General features: G+C 44.9%; 1 protein-coding gene across 2 annotated transcripts in view; it reads left to right on the top strand.

Annotated features, from left to right (window-relative positions):
* The window catches only part of NR1H4 (nuclear receptor subfamily 1 group H member 4), a 79047-nt gene that overhangs the window by 5668 nt on the left and 51197 nt on the right, over nucleotides 1–22182 (top strand). For both annotated transcript variants that reach the window (XM_019480980.1, XM_019480981.2), the window contains exon 2: nucleotides 6917–7059. In XM_019480980.1, the coding sequence (XP_019336525.1) occupies nucleotides 6975–7059 (85 nt within the window). In that variant the 5' untranslated portion in view covers nucleotides 6917–6974. The remainder of the gene's footprint in view (nucleotides 1–6916; nucleotides 7060–22182) is intronic.

Here is a 22182-nt window from a genome sequence, read left to right as displayed (position 1 = left end):
GCCCAGCACTTCTGACCACTGTGATAGCACATGAGGAATGTATTGTGAAGCCATCATTAATGGACAAGCCATGCAAGTAACTCCTTGACTATGGAAGATACTATCTCAGAATCTGTGACTCCCAATAACAGTGGCTCCTTGTGAGTAATTCCACTTCCCAGAACTGTACACAGTGTGGAACAACAAGTACTCAAATGATCTATATTGGGCTAATGTAAATATAGACAATGTGAACAGGAAGACTGGAAATCAATACATGGACCTTGATAGCCATGATCTTCTGTAAGCATTGTTGAGCGTAACTAAACAAGCTTAAATTGAATTGGAGTATAAAGCACACTGCATTGGATCTAAGTAAGGCATGCTTAACTGGTAGGACAGAGGAGGGAATTAGCAAAAAATGAAACAGCAGTTACATGGGTAGAAAATGCTGGTACTAGATTTTATATGGCTGGTCCTGTTCTGTGTCATGCTCTGTGGGAATCCTTTAAAAATTGTTTAGATGAGCTGGCTGGGAATATTTCTGCTGTGGGATTCAGTGAATGGCCTGCATCAGTTTCATGTATTAAAATTATTTAAACATAATAATATGTAGAGAATATAAAATCACCCTGAGCACCAGACTTAAGGAAGTGAATTACTATCTGTTTGCTAAACTTCAATTTATTTGGAAACCTGTCTGGAGAGGTCAAGTTTACAAAATCTGATTTTTCTCAGCCCAGAGGAGATATGGTATGAATATGGTATTACCACTGTATTTAAGCACTTTGAACATGAGACTGTTTAGGTATGAAAGATTATAATATGGCATAGTCTATGCACTTGCAGTTTTCCAAATAATGACTCAGGAGTTCCATGAGTTAAAAGAACAATCTGTTAGTTGCTTGTCATATGGATGAATGACAAACACTCACAGGAGCCCAAGATAAGTCCATACAACTTCAGAAAAGATTGTAGAACTACAAAGGCAGCACTAGTGTTTAAAAATTTTGCTTCTTCCAGACCAGCAAAGTATTTGCAGCAAAGTATAAATGCAGAAAAGATAGCTGTCTTATGAACAAATATGCCAGGCACTGAAAAAATTGCATAACAACACCAAACTGTTTCAGAGTTTTAGCCATTGTTAATATTTATATTTATTAAAAATTCTAGGAGTTCCCAAAATTTTCTGACCAGAAATGTAGGCAATATACAAACACATGGAAAAAAATGTCTTAAAGACCTTGCAGTGTAAATTATTGCAGTGCTAAACCATCCTGCATTACCTGACAAGGAAATATGAAAAAACTAAGTACCAATAGGCCCTTATCATTGGGCCCAGGAAAATATGGAGGATATGGGCTCTTAGTACCTGAATGTATCCTGAAGACTGCTGAATCATATGAAGAACAGGCCAAGGAATGCTTCCTACAGTGATTCTAGGAGCAAAAGACAGAACTCTTGAGCAACCCTCTTCAGATGCTTTGAACAGCAGAATTTAGCACTGGCCAAAGGCAGCAGTAACAGCAGCAGAAGAATTGCAGAAGAAGGGAGAAAGACACTCAGATTTCCCTACAACTGGAACTGAATAAGTGTTGAGACTAAGAGTGCCTACAGACATTCAGGGGAAGTGATCTAACTCATGGTGCTTTACACAAAGTGCCATGAGTTAGAGCCCTCCCCCGCCTCCTCCCCAACCCAATAGATGTTCACCTGTTGGATCAAGGTGGCTTGAGCTTGCCTGCACCAGCCCTGGCCAGCAGGTGGAGGTGCTCCATCAGTCTCCCAGGAGGCTGCTGAACTGCCTTTCTTCCCAGCCCAGCCCTTCCCTGCCCCAGCTCCAGCTATAGCAAAGCCAAGCCAGCAGCTGTGTGTTGCCCCTGTCAAGAGGCTTGAGCAGGGTATGGGGGAAGAGAACATCCCCCAACCTTGTCTCTCCCCAGCCAGGGTAGATAGGGGGCCTGCAAGCTGAGGGGGCTTTGTTACACACTGCCTCTCCCCATCTCTGGCCAGGGTAAAGCCCAGCTAGCAACTTCATGCTTCCCTCTCCCCCATCCCCCTAAGGCATGGGGAGGAACTACTTTCTGTGACAACTCCAGGGGTGGGGCTTATCTAGAGTTCACCAGTGCTCACACCAGCCCAGCCCTGCAAAGGTGCGTGTGAACAATTAATCTGAACAGAAGTTCCCTTGAGATGCTCTGCTCTAGAGTGCTTTCAGCTAATAGCTGATTTATCAAGGGTTATTTTTTCATGTGATTTACCATTTTAAAAGCACTCTGCAGCCGTGAACATGTCTTATGTCATGGTTGTAGAATCAGGGACCAGATCACGTGAAAAATGTAACTTGTGTACGCATCCTAAATGACCCTCCTGAAGAACCTGCGAGGGTTCTTGAAAGAGCTAATCTAGAATTCCATACTCCCTTTGATTGTCTGTGAGAGAAACCATCACAATAGGCTGCCTTCTTTCTGCCAGCTCCAATCTGGGTATGTTAATCAGGAAATGGATTTTGGCAGCATAGTCCATTCAATTTCTACTTGGCTGTCAAGCCTGTGAACACTATGCCCTTTCCATGGGAGGGCAACTGCTTCTCCTGACAGCCTTTCCTCCCCATACAACCAATTCCATGGCTGATATGAATTTTAGTAGAACATAGGGTAGACTTGAACTTTATAAACTAATCAAAGTGTGTGTGTGTGTGTGTGTGTGTGTGTGTGTGTATTAGGGCTGTGTGAAAGAGGACATATTCAATTTGGACTGGCCCAAACTGGGAACAGTGATTTGATTTGTTGATTCAGATCACTGTCCCTGATTTGATTTGGCTGAATCTGAAGATTCAGTGCTGATTTGGAGAATCAGCAATTCAGCCATAGAGACAGCTTTAAATGTTTTTTCTACGTACCTCAAGGTACCAGGTTTGGGTTGTGAACACTGTGATGCTGGGGCAAATGGAGCATCCCACAGGAGTGTGGCATGCTCCCCCGGCATGCTTGGTGGTGAACCCAGAAGTGGACTGGAAGTACTTCTGGTCCACTTCTGGGTCCACTGGGGAACACACGCCCCCCCGCCCCCCGCGACCCCCTGGGTTGGTGATCGATCACAGGGGGACCCTGTATGCCCCTCCAGACCCAGGAGGCACCAGTCACTGAGCTGGAGGGGCGTGGGGGGGCCCCCGCGTGCTCCCCCCGCAGACTCAGAAGTGGACCGGAAATGCTTCTGGTCCTCTTCTGGGCCTGCTGCCAAGTGCGCTGGGGAGCTCCCTACACTCCTGTGGGATGCTCCATCCAGCCCAGCATCATAGCATTGATGAGCCGCCTGGTACCTTGAGGTATGTAGAAAAAACATTTAAAGCTGTGTCTATGGCTGAATCGCTGAATCTCTCCAAATCTATTTGGAGGGTTCCAATTTGTTTTGAAGAGATCATAGGGTGTCCTGATTCAATTCAGATTTGGATATTCAGCCACTGAATTGGGCTGAATCGCTGCTGAATCAAATCAGGGACTGAAGCTTCGCACAGCCCTAGTGTGTATACAGACTAATGCAGCTAACTATGTCTCTCTGCATGTGAATTCTACTCATGGAGCAAGAGGGAGTGGCTTGAAGGAGGAGGCATTGTGCCAGATTTCTACCCCCTTTCCTAGATGCACCAAGGGTTCTGCAGTTGTTTCTTTTTTGTGTTTTGGATTGTGTTTTTACATGTTAATTGTTACAGAAACTTTGTCTGGTCTATGGTATTCAACATTTGACATTTCTGTGTAAACTGTTTAATTCATCTGCTAATGGAGAATGAAAGGTCCATCCTACTAATTAGAGTGCCTTAGTTTATGTTAAGGAACAGTTTAATGGATCTTCTTGGACAAATTTGAAAGTAATTATACTCTTAGTGTACTTGGTGCTCTCATTTACCATTTGCCAATTAACTAAGAGCTGAGACTGCTGATACTCTCAGATTTTCAGACTGTTCCACTTTGGCTATAAAAGCTGTTTTCAGCCTTTACTAGTTTAATGTTATGAGATAGCAATCTAGTAAATATCAAGGCTGCTTGCAGACATTAAAAAAAACAACAAAAACCCTGCGCTTTACTGGAAAAAGCAGCATGTTACTTCGACCCAGCTCTGCAGCATCAGTAAAGGTCGGGTGCTTCAGTAGGACTTTTTGGTGCTTTAAGCTAAAGTTGAGTCAATCAGCTGTTAGATAAAAGCACCAAAAAAGCCCCACTAAAGTGCCCAATCTTTACAGGTGTTGGGTGAGCCAGGTTAAAGTAACACACTACCTATTTTGGGCATGTGCGGGGCTGGGCGCAGGAATGCACCAAATTTAAAGTGCCGTTTTCTGGTGTGTTTTTTTTTTAATTCTGCAAGCATGCCAAGTGATTTAAGAGTCTGTAAAAAGCCGCCAAGACTCAGACTCCTAAGTCAGTTAGGGCTAGCTCCAAATGAAGACTTAAGTGCCTAAAATAGACACAATCAATCAATCAGTCAATCGATCAATCACTCAAGCTGTGCCTAAAATCACTAGGTGCCTTCTTTTTTAACCTCAAAGTTCCCAAAATAGCTAAAGTTCTACTTCTGCATGTGCATAGAACTGCCTCAGTACCTCCTGGGTACCTTACTCCTGCCTAAGCTAAAAGTAATGTGATCCAGTAAGGTGAGGTGGAATGGCCCAAATCCCCTGAGAGACCTGCTTTAGTTGGCATTCTCAGAGCAGTCCTAACAGACACTAGTGGGACTGGGCCCCCTTGTAAAAGGCAGTTGTAGCTTTTTGTTTTTGTTGTTAACTTCAAGTTAGAAGGAGGAGGTAATGGTAGCATCTACCTTTCACATAGAATACTATCAGTTAAAGCACTCACCTAGAGAGTGGAGATCCAGGGTCAATGTCCTCCTCAACCTGAGGGTGTTCAAACACATCTCTCATCGTTTCGGAGAGTCCCCTAACCACCAGCCTAGAAGCTAGAGTGGATACGAAACTCTCCACTCATCCTATAGAAAGTGGCCACTATGCAGCAAAGGTGACCAAAGTCATGGGACCAGAAATGGTAAGATGGACCATGACTTTATAACTTGATAATTAAGGCAGTCAGCTGGGTGGAGTGCTTGGTTCTGATCCTATCATTGTTTCTGCATTTTATCTAACATAAAACTAAGGAACCATGATTGAGAAACAAGCCTACGTTTCCTAAATTCAAGTTCACCACATTAATCATAAAATAACTCGCTATCTTTCAAGGGCAAGATGAAAAAATAGTGTAAAAGCAGAATCCGTAAGAGTTTTCTCTGAAAAATCAGAATGATCATACATGAATTATGTGAGAGAAATGCGAAGCACTGGGTGTGTCTACGCATGTGCTGGACTGCTTAAGCAAGTACGAAATGACTGTGCAGTAATCAACTTTACTGCACAGGCTGGACATCACATGGGTCTTTTCCCATGCTACTGTGCAGTAGCATCAGCATCACAGTTCATGCCAACTGATGCTATGTCGCTGTAGCAACAAGCTATGGCAACATAGCTTATTGCTACGGTGATGTAGCATCTCATATAAATGTGCCCACTGGGTAAAGCGTTTTATTTAAAAAGACTGATTTAGGCATTGTCACTTCAAGATAGGGTGTCTTACGTTGTTGTTGTTTGTCCTTCAAATTTAAAGATGACCATGACATCACGGGTTTGTCTGGTTTCTGTAAGTGCGTGAGTAGCTGATCAGGCCCATTTGTGCTTTGAACTGTCTGTGGCACTGTGACTGTGGAAGGTCAACTGGGCACTCGGAGCTTCAGTGCCTGAGGTGGATCTTCCTGATACTCGCCTGCCATGGCTTGATGGTTTTAAGAACAGTGTGGGAGGTTCCTCTGGAGATCGAATATCCTTTCACCCTCACACTGACTGGGTGCAATAGTGAGTGACTTGGGGCTCTGTGTCCCCTAAACTCCGTCCACTTGGCAATCAAAATACAGCTGCAGGATAAACCAGGCTTGGATGCTGCATGGTTATGACATAGTCTCTCACACCCCTACAGGTGTTAGAATAACTTTCCCTCCTCTGCCTCTTCCCTAGATCAGTGTCTGGCATAACCAGCTAAAGCTTTTCTGCTTTTCCTGTCTCCTTTAAAGGGGAAAGTCTGTTACTACCAACCCTTCCTTCTGGGTTTCCTTGGGTCATACCGGGTACTCTCTCCCAGGTCAACCCTATCTTTGTGTTCAGTGAATTTTCCAAAAGAACAGAAGACTGAAACTCAAAATATCCTGGTGTCTGGCAATGCGACACATGAGGTCTTGGACTCATGTGTCCCATGTCCTGCAGTGGGGCTCCCTCCAGTGGTGGGTCCCACCAATCGCCCTCAAGGGCTGTGCTGCCAGTTGCTCCTGGCTCTCCCCCGTGCCAGCTTGTGTGGGTTCCCCTGGCATCCTTTAGAGGTGTGTGGGGTCTGCAGGGATGCTCCCTGCAGCCTGTGCTGCCTCTGCTCTTATGCTGGTGTCCAGGGCTTGCCAGTGCCCCAGGCACTGTTTTATGATGTCACAGGCAGCGCTTCCTTCCACATGCAGGGAGAGCATACTTTTAAAGTGTGCTGGAGATGCTGCTGCAGGAAAGGTAAGCAGCCTTTCAGCCTGTGCTGGGCTTTGTTCCTCCTCCAGTCAGGGTTCATCGGGGGGAAACTGCCCTGCTCCCAGGATCCCTGGGAGCCATATCACTCAGTGTGGTGACAGGCACACTGACCAAAGGATGCCACTCTGGGTTGCTTGATCAACAGTAGACATGCTGCTGTTGTGAGATTTATACTGTTTGCACTTCTGCTCTGTCTCAGCCATTTTCCTCTGCTCATAGGACTTGGTATAGTAAATATTGAAATAAATTTCAGAATTCTGTCCTGTAATAGGTGCACAAAAAAAAAGAAAGAATTATTTCCTTATTTTAGTTATCCTTGTTTTTTGTATCTTTCAGGGTTTCCTTTCAACCTGTTCCTGTTCCCTAACAATCACATTGCTCTTGAATTAAATAGATGGGATCTGAAATGAATCTAATAGGACATTCCCAGCTATCTGCTCCTGATGGGTTTTCACTTTCTGAAGGTCCTCATTTATTTGGTAAGTGATAGGATTAGCTTAAAACATGCCATCCACATCCACATTTAATCCACACACATGTATATGTATTGTATCCAGTAAAATGAAGATACATATATTGCGTTTATTTGAATACAAGATGATGCTACCTAGAAGATGATTCCCCAATAATTAGATTTCATATATGGAAAATTTATAAATTTGTTATAGTTTTTGAGGTAGAGTATTTAATTATTGGCGTTTTGCCTTGAATTTGTCCCCCTCCCACTGCTACAGCAGGAAAAATAAATCTGGGGGGTCAAGTAGCTGCTCTGTTCTCTGTCCCCCCAACATCCTCCTCCTGCAGCCCGGTCTCCCCCTCCTTACTGTCAGGCTCTGCTCTCCCTGAGCACATGGAGGTGAGATATACATTTGAAAATACTGACCTTGAAATAAACATGCCTGTAGTAATTTAGTTCATCTGGTATTGATGCATTTTATCTTTTTTTGAAACTACTGTAAATTTTAGCACAGGTACTCCAAAATACACTTTTAAGTAGAACTTTAGCACCTACTTACATATAGTATAAACCATACATGATATTAGTCCAAAGTAAAAAAGCTCATGATTTACCATATAGTTCATTGGGCTGGGCCCCAGCAGAGTCAACAGCATTTGAAGCCATGGTGACCCCACAGCTCAGCACTGCTTAGTAGGTGTGTACACTATAGATACCACACCTAAAGGATCCATGTGCAAATTAGACCCCCACTCATGACTGGAACTGGGTGTTTTTGTCATGAGTCCTGGGATTCTGCAAAAAGTTAAATGCAGATGAGGTGCAGGGCAACCTAGTCTGGATCCACCTCATGGAGGACAGGGACACACTAATCAGGTGTGACAAGCTGAGAGAGGGGGTCACAAAGGGATTCTGGGTGAATTGTTTGGGGCTCCATTTGGTGATGTTTGCCAGAGATTTAAGGCTGGTCAAGAAGCAGTAATAATGGGAAATGGGGAAGAAAGGCACAGCTCAGCTGTAGGAGTGAAGAGGAAATAAAGCTGTATTCAGTGTAGTGGCTCACCATGGTAAATCACCGTGATTTAAAAAAAAAAGCCAACACTGAGGGGGACTGAGCATAATGGGCACTACCATGTATTTTATTCAGATGGGATGCCCTAACCTATCTTTGTGGTACGTTCCCATCAGACAGTGGGAAGATCTTGTCTTTATACCCACTTTATGGAAATGGGAGACTCCAGAGTGCTGAGGGAATTGTCAGAGGTCCTTGTGGGACCCCTGGCACAGCTTTACAAGCACTTGTGGTGCTCTGGTGAGGTTCCAGAGGCCTGGAAAAGGGCCAATGTGGTCCCCATTTTCAAAAAAGGGAGGAAAGAGGACCCAAGAAACTATAGGCCCGTTAGTCTTACCTTGGACCTGGGGAAGCTCATTGAGAAAATTATCCAGAAGCACATCTGCAAGGAACCAGCAGGGGAGATGATGCTTAGGGGCAATCAACATGGGTTCATTAGAGGCAGGTCCTGTCAGACCAACCTGGTGGCCTTCTACGACCAGGTCACAAAAGCCTTGGACGCAGGTGTCGCGGTGGACATATTCTTTCTGGACTTTAGGAAGGCCTTTGACATTGTCTCTCACCCCATCCACATTAAAAAAATTAGGTGACTGTGGTGTCGACACCTACACAGTCAGATGGGTCACACATTGGCTGGAGGGCTGCACCCAGAGAGTGGTGGTGGATGGGTCATTTTTGACCTGGCAGGACATGGGCAGTGGGGTCCCCCAGGGCTTGGTCCTTGGGCCCGCACTGTTCAATGTTCTTTGGTGACTTGGATGAGGGAGTAAAAAGCATCTTGTTCAAGTTCGCAGATGACACTAAGATGTGTGGGGAGAAGTGAGCACACTAGAAGAGAGGGAAGGTTACAACTAGATCTGGACAGGTTACAGAGGTGGGTGGATGAGAATAGGATGGGTTTCAATATGGACAAGTGCAAGGTGACCAGTGGGGCCCCTCAGGGCTCTGTCCTAGGGCCCTTACTTTTTAACATCTTCATCAGTGATGTAGACCATAGTGTCAGAAGCAGGCTGGCCAAGTTCACTGACAACACCAAACTTTGGGGTAAAGCATCTACACCTGAGAACAGGAGGGTGATCCAGGCAGATCATGACAGGCTCATGAAATGAGAACCTGATGGTGTTTAACACTGAAAAATGCAAGTTTCTCCACCTTGGGAGCAAAAACCTGCAGCATGCTTATAGGCCCGGCAGTGCTATGCTGGTTAGCACTATAGATGAAAGGGACTTGGGGGTCATAGATACATAGATGTTAGGGTCGGAAGGGACCCCAATAGATCATCAAGTCCAACCCCCTGCATGGCAGGAAAGAGTGCTGGGTTTAGATAACCCCAGCTAGATGCCTGTCTAACCTCCTCTTGAAGAAACCCAGGGTAAGGGAGAGCACCACCTCCCTTGGGAGCCCATTCCAGACTTTGGCCACTCTAACTGTGAAGAAGTTCTTCCTAATGTCTAGTCTAAATCTGCTCTCTGCCAGCTTATGACCATTATTTCTTGTAACCCCCAGGGGCACCTTGGTGAGTAAAGCCTCACCAATTCCCTTCTGTGCCCCCATGATGAACTTATAGGCAGCCACAAGGTCGCCTCTCAACCTTCTCTTGCGGAGGCTGAAGAGGTCCAGGTGCCCCAGTCTGTCCTCATAGGGCTTGGTCTGCAAGCCCTTAACCATACGAGTGGCCCTTCTCTGGACCCTCTCCAGGTTATCCACATCCCTCTTGAAGTGCGGCGCCCAAAATTGCAAGCAGTATTCCAACTACGGTCTGACCAGCACCTGATAGAGGGGAATTATCACCTCCTTGGTTCTGTTCGTCATGCATCTGCTGATGCACGATAAAGTGCCATTAGCTTTCCTGATGACTTTGTCACACTGACGACTCATGTTCATCTTGGAGTCCACTAGGACTCCAAGATCCCTCTCCGCTTCTGTTCCACCCAGCAGGTCATTTCCTAGGCAGTAGGTATGCTGGACATTTTTCCTCCCTAGGTGCAGCACTTTGCATTTCTCCTTGTTGAATTGCATTCTGTTGTTTTCCACCCATATGTCCAACCTGTCCAGGTCTGCTTATAGTTGTTCCCTGCCCTCCGGCTTGTCCACTTCTCCCCACAGTTTTGTGTCATCTGCAAACTTGGACAGAGCACACTTCACTCCCTCGTCCAAGTTGCTGATGAAGACATTGAAGAGTATCGGTCCAAGGACCGAGCCCTGCGGGACCCCACTGCCCACACCCTTCCAGGTCGATACCGGCCCATCCACTACGACTCTCTGGGTGAGACCCTCTAGCCAATTTGCCACCCACCAGACCGTGCAGTCATCCAAGTCACAGCCTCTTAACTTGTTCACCAGTATGGTGTGGGATACCGTATCGAAGGCCTTCCTGAAGTCTAAGTAAACGACGTCTACCCCCACTCCTGCGTCCAGGTGTTTTGTAACCTGGTCATAAAAAGAGACTAGATTAGTCAGGCTTGATCTACCTGCTACGAACCCATGATGGTTTCCCTTCAGCATAATTTTTCCTGCCGGGCTCTTGCAAATGTGAGCCTTGATAATTTTTTCAAAGACTTTGCCTAGGATGGAGGTGAGACTGACTGGCCTATAGTTGCCTGGGTCCTCCTTCCTCCCCTTCTTGAAAATGGGGACCACATTGGCCCTTTTCCAGTCCTCCGGGTCTTGGCCCATGCGCCATGAGTGTTCAAATATTCCCACCAGTGGCTGCGCAATGACGTCAGCCAGTGCCTTCAGTACTCTCGGATGGAGCTCATCCAGGCCTGCCGACTTAAACGCATCCAGTTCTTCCAAGTGCCTCTGCACCATCTCAGGGTCTACACTTGGTAGTCTGGCACCCTGCTGCTGCCTCTCTACAATCCCAGTGAGAGATTTGTCTTGCCCCTCGTTTAGGAACACAGAGGCAAAGAACTCATTGAGGAGTTCAGCCTTGTCCCCCCTGTCCATCACCAATTGCTTCTGCCCATTTACTAGAGGTCCTATTCCACCCTGGGCCTTCCTTTTACTCCCTATATATCTAAAAAACAATTTTTTGTTATCCTTAACTTGGGATGCCATCCTTGGCTCCATGGTAGCTTTGGCCCGTCTAACTGCCTCCCTACAAGCATGAGCAGAGGAGGTATACTCCTCTTTAGTAGTCTCTCCCCGTTTCCACTTTTTATATGCCCCCCTTTTTGCCCGTAGGCTGCTCTGGGTTTCTCTGGTCAGCCAAGGAAGCCTCTTGGCCCCTTTCCCCCTTTTTCCCGCATCGGGATCATCTCCCTCTGTGCCCGAAGGATCATTTCCTTAAGGCGCAGCCACCCTTCCTGGGATCCCAACTCTTCAAAACTCCTACTCTGCAGTGCGTCCTTGACTAAACGCCTGAGTTCATTGAATTCAGCTTTCCTAAAGTCTAGCACTTTCACCCTACTAGTTACCTTACCCACTCTATGTCTTATGGTGAATTCTATTATTTGGTGATCACTGTCCCCCAGGTGACCACCGATCTACCATGTCATCCCCCGTTGCCAATACCAGGTCCAATAAGGCATTCCCCCTAGTGGGACCACATATCTCCTGTGTCAGATGGAGGTCCTGTACGCAGGATAGGAACCTGCGTGAACAGTGGGAATTTGCTGTCTGCGTCTCCCAGCAGATGTCTGGGTAGTTTAGGTCCCCCATGACTACCACCTCCCTAGTTTTTATGGTCTCCGAGAGCTGCCTCAGGAGCCCCAAATCTAGTTCTTCCCCTTGGTGTGGGGGTCTGTAGCAGACTCCTACCACCAAATCCCTTTCTCCTTGACCTCCATGTAACCTAACCCACAATCCTTCTACTTTCTCCTCCTCTGATTCCATTTTGATAAGGGTCGATGTATACCACTCCTTGACATAGAGCGCAACACCCCCCCCCCTTCCCCACTCTATCCTTTCTGTGCAGCTTATAACCCTCAATGTGTGCTACCCAGTCGTGGGAAGTATCCCACAGGTTTCTGTTAGCCCTACTAAGTCGTAGGTGTTTTTTGCAAGCAGGAGTGCTAGTTTATCCTGATCTAGTTCATGATTGACCACAAGATGAACATGAGCCTTCAATGTGATGCTGTGGCTAGTAAAGCGAGCAAAACTCTGGCTTGCATCCATACATGCTTCTCAAGTAAATCCCAGGACGTCATCCTCCCATTGTACTTGGCCTTGGTGAGGCCGCAGCTGGAGTACTGCATCCAGTTTGGGGTTCCACAATTCAAAAAGGATGTGGAGAAGCTTGAGAGAGTGCAGAGGAGAGCCACGTGTATGATCAGAGGTCAGGATAACAGACCTTATGACAAGAGGCTGAGAGCCATGGGACTCTTCAGCCTGGAAAAGTGCAGGCTCAGAGGTGATCTGGTGGCCACCTATAAGTTTATTAGGGATGTTCACCAGGATCTGGGGGAATGTTTGTTCACCAGAGCGCCCCAAGGGATGACAAGGTCAAATGGTCACAAACTCCTCTGCAACCGTTTCAGGCTGGACATAAGGGAGAACTTCTTTAATGTCCGAGCCCCCAAGGTATGGAATAGACTGCCGCCGGAGGCGGTTCAAGCACCCACAGTGAACACTTTCAAGACACTTTTGGATGTTTATCTTGCTGGGATCCTATGATCCCTGCTGACTTCCTGCCCCTGGGCAGGGGGCTGGACTCAATGATTCTCTGGGATCCCTTCCAGCCCAAATGTCTATGAAATCTATGAAAGGTGTTGCACCTGGGGAGGAAGAACCAGCAGCATACCTACAGGCTGGGGAACTCCCTTCTTGCCAGCACAGAGGCAGGAAAGGAACTTGGAGTCACTATTGATTCCAAGATGAAAATGGGCCACCAATGTGGGGATGGAGTCAGGAAGGCTAACCGCACCTTGTCATGCATCCATAGATGGATCACGAGTAGGTTCAAGGAGGTGATCCTCCCCCTCTATGCGACATTGGTCAGGCCGCAGCTGGAGTACTGCATCCAGTTCTGGGTGCCACACTTCAGGAGGGATGTGGATAGCATTGAGAGCGTCCAGAGGAGGGCCACTCACTTGATCAGGGGGCAGCAGGGTAGGCCCTATGAGGAGGGGCTATGGGACCTGAACCTGTTCAGCCTTCACAAAAGAAGGCTGAGAGGGGATCTGGTGGCTGCCTATAAACTTGCCAAGGGGGACCAGCAAGCAATGGGAGAGTCCCTGTTCCCCCAAGCACTACCAGGAGTGACAAGGAACAACAGCTGTAAGTTGACTGAGAGTAGATTTAGACTAGACATCAGGAGGCACTACTTCACAGTCAGGGTGGCTAGGAGGTGGAACAAACTTCCAAGGGAAGTGGTGCTCACCCCTACCCTGGGGGGCTTCAAAAGGAGGCTAGATAGACACCTAGCTGGGGTCATTTGACCCCAGTATCCTTTCCTGCCCATGGCAGGGGGTTGGACCTGATGATCCGCTTAGGTCTTTTCCGACCCTATCAACTATGAACTATGAACTCCCTGGCTTGCTCCTGTGGCTATATGAAACTCAGGGCCATCTAAATCCCAAGCCTCTAGGCTTGAGTCTGCACATAGGATTCCTGCCAAATGATTTGGAAGCATCCGAAGCCCCAGGTGAGAGTGGAGGGTATAATAGTAGTAGGGTCACATATGATTTTTGAAAGACTAACAGATTTGGAATTGATTTGGCTGATTTAACTTGAAACATTAAACATTTTCCTTAAAAAAAAAAAAAAAAAAATCAACCTTTTGGCTAAGATGAAATGTCGCATACTTTTGGCACTGTGGGGAGGGTGTCATGGCTGGTGCTGGTTCTCCTGGTGATGTCATGATATTTCAGTACTTCTAGGCCTGGTGCCAGTTTCCTTTGGAGGGAACACCCACCCATTTTTTTAAGGGATATATAGACACAGACATACAGTTTCCCATCACTGTGTTTGCCCTGTATGCCCTGCATGGACCATGTGTTTTGTATGCCCTGCATGGACCATGTGTTTTATAGCCTTGCTCATTGTTCACTTCATTTAATCAACTTCATAATTGGCTTCCATTATTGAGCACATAGCATATTATGGGGTCTGTGTTGTTACATATCATAATGTTTTACTTATTCCTGTTACCATTATCAATGACAAAGTTTGCAGTTTCTATTATATCATTCTGATGCCATGATAAATCATTCATCATGTACGTGTATAGCTAAGAAATGAGCTGCAGGCAAGTCATTTAAGTCAGGCTGAGCTGACATGATTTTTTTAGTCAATTTGTAACTAAATCATACTATAAAATATGCATATTGCATTATTATATGCATTTATGATCAGACTTTCATGTGGTATTCAAACCATTACTCTATTTTTATTGACACCATTAAAAACTCTGCTATTAACTTTAGTGCACAATAAAAGTTATAATGTAGGCAGCAACATTCTACATAGCTGAGAGTCCACTGAATTTTTCCACTCAAATATGGGCTTGTTAATGAGTGAAGAATACTCTCTCAATATTTTATGAGTTCACGGAAGATTTCTCATATTATATGTATTACTCAGAAATAAGAGAATAATGAATCTGTTTCCCCATCTTATGATACTCATATCACTCCTTGGCTAAGTGGAAGACATATCCAGGCCCTTAAAAGTAGAACAGAATAAAAGTCAATTTCTATTTCTTGGAAAATTCTGACATTAAAAAATAATCCAAATAAGGGAGTGTGTGTGTGTGTGTGAGAGAGAGAGAGAGAGAGAGAGAGAGAGAGAGACGGAGAGGAGGGGGGGAGGGAGAGTTCCTGGGAAACTTAAAACATTTCAATTTCATTTTTCTGAGACAAAATGGAGCAGCTGGTTCCCCTGACTCCCAGGGACTCCTCATATTGTCCCTATTCCTAGGGACTTCCTGGACTGTTCCCAGAAGTCAGGGTTGAAGAAAGGCCTAGAGTCAAGGGAGTTCTCTGCTCTGGAGTAGGGTTTTTGGAAGCTCTGAAATTTCTAGCTAGCCCTTCCAGGGTTCCAGGGCTCTAGCTAGCCCTTCCAGGTTTCTTGCCATTGAACAGGGAGCCTGGAAGTCATGAGAACTTTTTCTTGGACTGTGGCTCTTATCCACAGGCTACCTGCTGCAGAGCTGGGAGCCTAGACAAGTGATACTTTACCTTCTGGCCCTGTGGGCTGAATGAATTGCTCAGGGTTGGTCCTGAGATGTATCCTATATAGGATTGGCATGCAGGGTTGGTCCACAGATGCTATCCAGTGTGTTGGCCTGGCCTCACATGCTAGATCCAGGTGCAGCCCAACTTCCTGTGCCAGCCTGGCCTCATGCACTAGTTTGGCCCTGAGTATGAGACTGTGTCATCCAACCCCTGGAGTTCCCCGGAGGTCTGGAAATCTGGTGGTGGGGGAGCAGTGGCATCATCAATTGCTGTGGCTCTGCAAGTCAGGGCAATTAATACTGCCACCACTCCCTCAGTGCCAAAATTCCAGACATATGAGGAGCCCTATTGGCTGAATGACACAGCCCCATAGGCCAGATTTGTCCCACTTGGCTGGAGGCTGAGCACCACTGGCCTAGAGCATGAACACCCCCTGCTAGTACTGCAGTTCTAGGATTCTTGAGTTTGCAGTCAGGGAATGGGGTAGGGAAGGGTGGTCCTTGGCACTGGGACAGTCAGTATGGTGGGGTTTCCCTGGACTCTGGAAGTCTCAGGATTCTTAGCTGCATGCAAGGATAGGTGGCAGGAAATTAGAACGATCCCTATGCTTTAGTGAAATATTTCTGAAAAACATTTTTTTTCCAATGAATTGACATTTTCCTATAGAGAAGCATGTTGGAAACTCTAGACTAAGTCAGCTTCCCAGTGCCAAGAAACTAGTGGCACAAAATCTGGGGATCCTTTAAATGTAGTTCACTGTCAATACACATACAATGGTCCTGAAGTAAGAAGGTCAACAGTGAGTGGGTCAGTCTTTTCTTCCAGGAAGTGGGTATTCTTGGTGTTTCTGATGTTGTGTCTTGTAGTTGTGTGTGAGGATATTCAGTGGTGATTCTGAGGAATCCCTAGGTGAATGGTGCTTGAGAGGCACCTTCCATTTCTGTGTTCCTATCACAACCCAATAGCAATGCCTAGTTACTTGGGAGCAGCTCTGGTACAAGAATTTGACTCCAACTAGAGCCCATAGCAGAGGAGAAGTCTTCCTGCTGCTTACATATCTTCATCCCTTTCTCAGCTACCTCTACCTGGAGGCTTGGCTAACCTCAAACCAATAATACATATCTTCCTAAGAATCCAAACTTTTCTGTATCCAAAGAAAATAAATCTCAAAAGACTATATATCAGCTTCACCTGGTGACACCTGTCTAACAATAATAACTGGAAAGAACCATCTTGATAATCTAATCCATTCCCTTCATTAACTCTTTTTATCATAATTATCCAGATTATATTGGTGCCTAGAAACCATGAACAAGAGAGGAGATCTGTTGCCCTATACGCTATGCTGTCCTTGTAGCAAGAGTTTGGATTGATAGGGCCTTCAGTTGTAGTCTCTGTCATGCAGGGAGACTATGGTGCCTGTGTAAAACCAGTTCAGGTCAACATGGCTCTGAGAAGGCACAATAGTGTGTCTGGGCATGAGGAATTGTGGGATTGGGATCTAAACAGAAAAGATAGACAAAGGTGGGGGTATCATTGTTGTTACTATCCCTATTCACAAATGAGGAACTGAGGGGTAGAGAGATTATAATTTAACCAAAGTCACATAAAGTGGATTGAATTTGACATTTTGTTATGTGCAAAATCTAGCACAACAGAGCCCCAATCCAAATAAGAATGTTTTGGTAATAGAAAAAAATCAAGTATTAAGCAATTAGTTTAGACCTCAAATTAGAAAGGGTTCCTTTCCTGGCATGCCCCTGTCAACTGTCCTTCATCATGGACTGTGCCAAACAGTCTAGTCCCAAATCTAACCGTATTTTTCATAATTTTAATTTCCCTTTGCTTTAACTGTTCTAAATTATTTTTAGAAATAACAAGATACTTTATACTAATGAAAGCCACTTGGGCTAAACCTATGAGACTGACAGCTTTTACATTTCTTGCATAAACAATTTTTATGTCCCTCAATTGACATTTGTCTACATTATGTCATATATTTGGGCCTTGGCAGGTTGAGATTTAAGTACCTAAGGAGATTAGAAGGCAACGTTGCTCTTTAACAGACATCTACATCAATTATTTTTTACATGGGAGCCCTCATATTGCAACTATGGTTAGCTGGGAGTAAGGAGCTCTAAAATTTCAAATATTGTTTTCCGTATAGAATACACTCCCTCCTCAAAAATCTGAACACTTAAAACAGCCCTTAAAATTTACTTTTCCTTTGTGGTTCTTTGTTTATCCGGAAGGCATTGTTAAAACCATGAAGCCAGACCTAAGTGCACTTTAATTCTTCATGTAGGAGTCTATTTCTTTATTAAAGTATTACTGCCAATTGTGTCCTGCTTAGGTTGTGAAGATGGTCACCATGGTAATCTCAAGTCAGCTTTATTTATCAGCATTCAGGATGTGTAAATGAAAGACACTGGAGTATCCTCAGGATAGATAATTTCAACTTTCCGTAATTGAAACCTTGAAATTGTTATTTTAACAATATATTTCTAGTGTAAAACATCTGTACCAGTTAAGAATTATTTAGTCTCTCACTTTTTAAGTGGAATTTTGTTTATGGAGTTATAAACTCCTGAAGAGAGGGGCACAGAATAACCTTGAATATTAGAAGAAACCATTTCTTAATTTATTTCTTTATTATCCTGTCTTCTGAACAGCAAATTCCACTTATTTCCTTTACTGAAAATAACCAGATGCCTTAGTACATTTTTGTGTCAAGAGGGTCTTGTTAGAAGAATTCAGTAAACAAATACTCCCCATCTATAGCACATCACTATAAAGAAATAAGGATGGTTTACCAAGAGAGTTCTTCTGTTCTACCCCCGCCTCCTCCCTCAAAGATTTGATAGTTGTCTCAGGTACAGGACAGGGCCTTATCCTTGAGTAGGGGTATTCTTGATTGGCTTAGAAAGATGAGTTTTTTCTTTACTGGCTAAACCTTACTTTTTTTTTTTTTAACCTTAATGTCAACTTGAATGAAGCCAATTTTGTAAAGCAATGAGGATGTAGTTAGCGTTCTGTTATAAAATGATCCATTATAACCAAAATCATATTCTTAATTTACAGGTGAAATCTTGGTATCAGTGAAATCTATGGGAGTTTTACCATATATTTCAATGACTCCAGGATTTTATCTTATATATATTTTAGAACCATATACTAAAGCTATTGGGAATTCAGTTTCACAAAGGATTTAGAGATTTTGAAATGTGCTTTTCTTTAAAATCAGCAGTAAAATTCTCTACAAAAACGTTTTTACTATATTGTTTCTATTGAAATTTTTGACAAAATCCAAATGTTACTTTTCTGACATGTTTAATTCTAATATAATAAAGGGCTTAGTCCGCCTGTCTGTCTGTCCATAATGCTCTTGGAGCACACTGATTAGTTACTGAAACAACCAATCAGAGTGCTCCAAGAGCGTTATGGACAGGAGGTGGCAGGGATGGAGGAGACAAGGTGCGGGGGTGAAGTCAGTGCCTCTGGCCTTGCCCTCCTTCTGCCCCTGGCCCTGCTCCTTGAAAGTGGCAGTGGTGTGGGGTGCTGGAGGAGGGGACGGTGGGGCAAGCTTCCCCCCTTGCTCCTGGGAGGCGTTGGCATCACAGAGGAGCGGGGTTAGGGTTAAAGTAAGGGTTAGCAAGCTTCCCCCCCTCTGTCCCCGATTCCCCCCCCCCCCAGTCATTCTTGACGGGCAATTCGCTAGTATTATAATAGTATATGAGAGAATATAACACAAGAATTATTCCAGGTCAAGATGGAATATTTCAATATTATCAGAACTTTAATCTGTGAAACAAAATGCTTTATTGATACATTTAGATGTAAGGAAAACTTAATTTTCTGTTGGAAAACGGTTCTACTGAACCATTGTAGCATATGTTTACTCATAGAGGGTAATACCTCATTTCTTGAGTAGTTTTGGTGGTACCATGATTCCTTTGAGACTGCTTAAGAAGTATTCCTCAAGAGAAGTAAATCATTTCTGGTGTTTCCATAAATATCATACATAACTATCATGTAGAAATAGAGGGAAATGTACTGAAGTATTTTCTTGTCTACAGAAAGTAGTGTTTTCTAGTGGACACAACAACAAACACTTCAAAATGTTTTTCCAGTCTGTCACGGGGGCAATCAGCTGAAAAAGCCCCAAACCACATACTGGGGACCTGTAGGGCGGGGACCATGCACAAAAGAAAAAAAAAATAACACAAGAAAAATGCTTACCTGCAGCAGGACCTGCGGCACAGCCAGAACGAAGGAGGGAACCCACTCAGGTTGTAAGCTAAGCCTTTTTTCAGCTGAAGCTGGCCAGTGACATCATTGGCAATCACCGTCCGTTGGAAATAAAAAGGACCACCGGTAAAGGTTGGGGGAGAGAGTGGAAGAGAGAGTCAGTGAAGACTCTCAGTGCCAATGGCACAGACGTATTCAGAAGGAAAGAGAGAGCCAGCAGAGCCTCTCTATACCAGCAACAACTGGCGTGCTCGGGAGGAGGGAGAGCTGGCGGAGGCTGTCTGCACTGGCAAAGGCTGGTGTGCCCGGGAAGCAGGAGAGCCAGAGGAGGCTCTTTACACTGGCAGAGACTGGTGTGAGCACTGGCAGAGACTGGTGCGAGCACCAAAAGAGGAAGCCCATCAGGGCAGAAGTAGGCTTGGCAGCAGCTCGCAGCACAAGCAGTGGCTGACCAGACCAGAAAGGACCACGGGGCACTGGAAGCAGAATGCCTCAGACGATGTCGGAGGAGAGCAATTCTGTAAGCTGCATTCGACGGCGTGAGGGGAGTAACGGCCCAGGAAGAGAAGCTGTGCTCAACTGTGGCCAGACATCGGGTCATCTCCCAGAGAGGTCCTAGGTACCAGGACTGGGATACTGACTAACAGGGATGAGGATGAAGAGATTTTTGGAGAGAGTGACGAGGAGGCACCTCCATATCCTAGCAGTAGGGCTGGGGAGGAAACCAGATGGACCCTCCCCAACTCATAATTTTGTTTCGTTCTTTTTTTGCTTTGCCTCATTTTGGAGGGATTGTGCGGTAGGATAAACAACGCCAGGGGACTAGGTCCCCTAGCCAAAAAAGCAGTCCCAGTTAAAGGACGAGAGCGCAGAATAGGGGCGCTGGCAGGGCAGCTCCTTTCCGTCCTTCCTTTTTTTTCCATTTTGGTAGCTGTTTGATCTTTTGGGTCCCAGCTTGAGGCAGCTTAGGGCAGGAGACAACCCAGCTTAGGCCAGATAGTGGATCAGTTGAGCCACCACAGGAAAAAGTGCTTGGGACGCAAGGCTCAAGAGAACATTGGGGTCCAGAGCACAACAGCATCGGAGGAGCGGCCGACAAGATCCAGTGACCCATCAAAGGTTGGCATGAGGCTAGGGTGTAGGGGAGGTGGAGCACCACGGATGGACACCTAGCAGACTACCCAACGCTGAGGAGCCCCTGGCGGTTTGCCCTCCCACTGAAATTACATTCAAAGTTGTGGCAGGCAAGTCTGGGGGCAGCCACCTAGGTGATAAGCATCTACCTCATGGTTTACAAGAAACCTTGGGACATCCATTACTGACTGTCTGGGCCAAGGCTGCACGTGAATGGCTCTTCAAAGCCAGGCAGTCACACAGTCCTTTTTAAGTCAACAGTAGGCACATCTATACATGACCCTATGGCAATGTAGTGATGTGCTACATTGTTGTATGGTGCACTATGGCATCACGTGGGTCCACACGATTGCTAGCTTTGTCACCATAGCAGCACACTCCCTGCTTATAGCAATGTAGCAGGGAAATTTAAGAGTGCACTGCTGGTACGGCACAGTACGGGTGGTTACTCCATTGTGTAGTAGCACTTCCAAAAGGAAGTACTAAACCACAATGCAGTAAGAAGGTCACTGTATGGCAACATGTAGATGTGCCCAGTATTTCCCAGATGCTCCACCAGCGAGAGCAACCTAGCAAAGCAAATAAGTAGGAAATTAATCTGATATGTTTTACAGAGAGTTGGATTTGCAGTGGAGGTCCCAACTTCAGGGAGTTCAGGTCCAGTGCTAAATTACTTTTGGCAATAGAGGTAATTTAGTTTATAAAATTATCCCAATGTAGGACATAGTTAGCAAATGTGGATGTATGAAATCCCCTGCAACCCAATATTTTCTCCACCTAGTATTCCAGGCCCTTTTTAAAAAGGCTTTGTAGAATGTCTTCCATGAATTTTACATGTCAATTCCTTGCATATCATCTTGAATATACACACACTGGTAGAGAATATAAAACTGCTGTTGAGATATTAGATGAATAGCAATGCTTTGAATATGCAGATCATTACAACTTTATATTAATCTGCATGACGTTAAGACTGCATGTGGAATTGCGTACATATCACAGAGAATATAGTTTTTACATGAACTTAGAATTACACAACTGATTCAAATAGACATATTCTTGTATTTGATCTGCTGTGGAATTAACATTAATTTCAAGTAGTATCTCTCAGAAGTATTATATAACAAACATGGGAACTGAGACGGTAGGTCAGCATCAGTGTAAATGTTACAAATTGGGGAAGGGGAGATGAAGGGAAGAGGACTTCTGAGGAGCTGCTCTTTATGAGAGCCCCAGTGGTGTGGATTGTGAGATACAAATAAGAACTAATATAAGCAATGAAAAAGAAGCCAATGCATTTAATCATGACTTAGAAATTAGATATTGTTAAACTAAAACAAAATGCTATATAACTGTTGTCTCAGTTACAAAGTACCTAGGATGAATTGAAGAGACTGGCTTCTCTGTATTTCATTAGAAAAAAGCTATGATCAAGTATCAAAATCTGTTTGACAGCAAAAAAATCAGAAGATTTAGTAGCTAAGTATTTATAACCAGCACCAACTGGCAAACAATGCAACATCTGGCCTTTTCATCAAAGCAGAAATGATAAATAGGCAAGCAATAGGCTGCC

The sequence above is a fragment of the Alligator mississippiensis genome, chromosome 4 (assembly GCF_030867095.1).
Source record: "Alligator mississippiensis isolate rAllMis1 chromosome 4, rAllMis1, whole genome shotgun sequence".
NCBI lineage: Eukaryota > Metazoa > Chordata > Crocodylia > Alligatoridae > Alligator > Alligator mississippiensis.
This window is presented reverse-complemented; position numbering and strand designations above follow the sequence as displayed.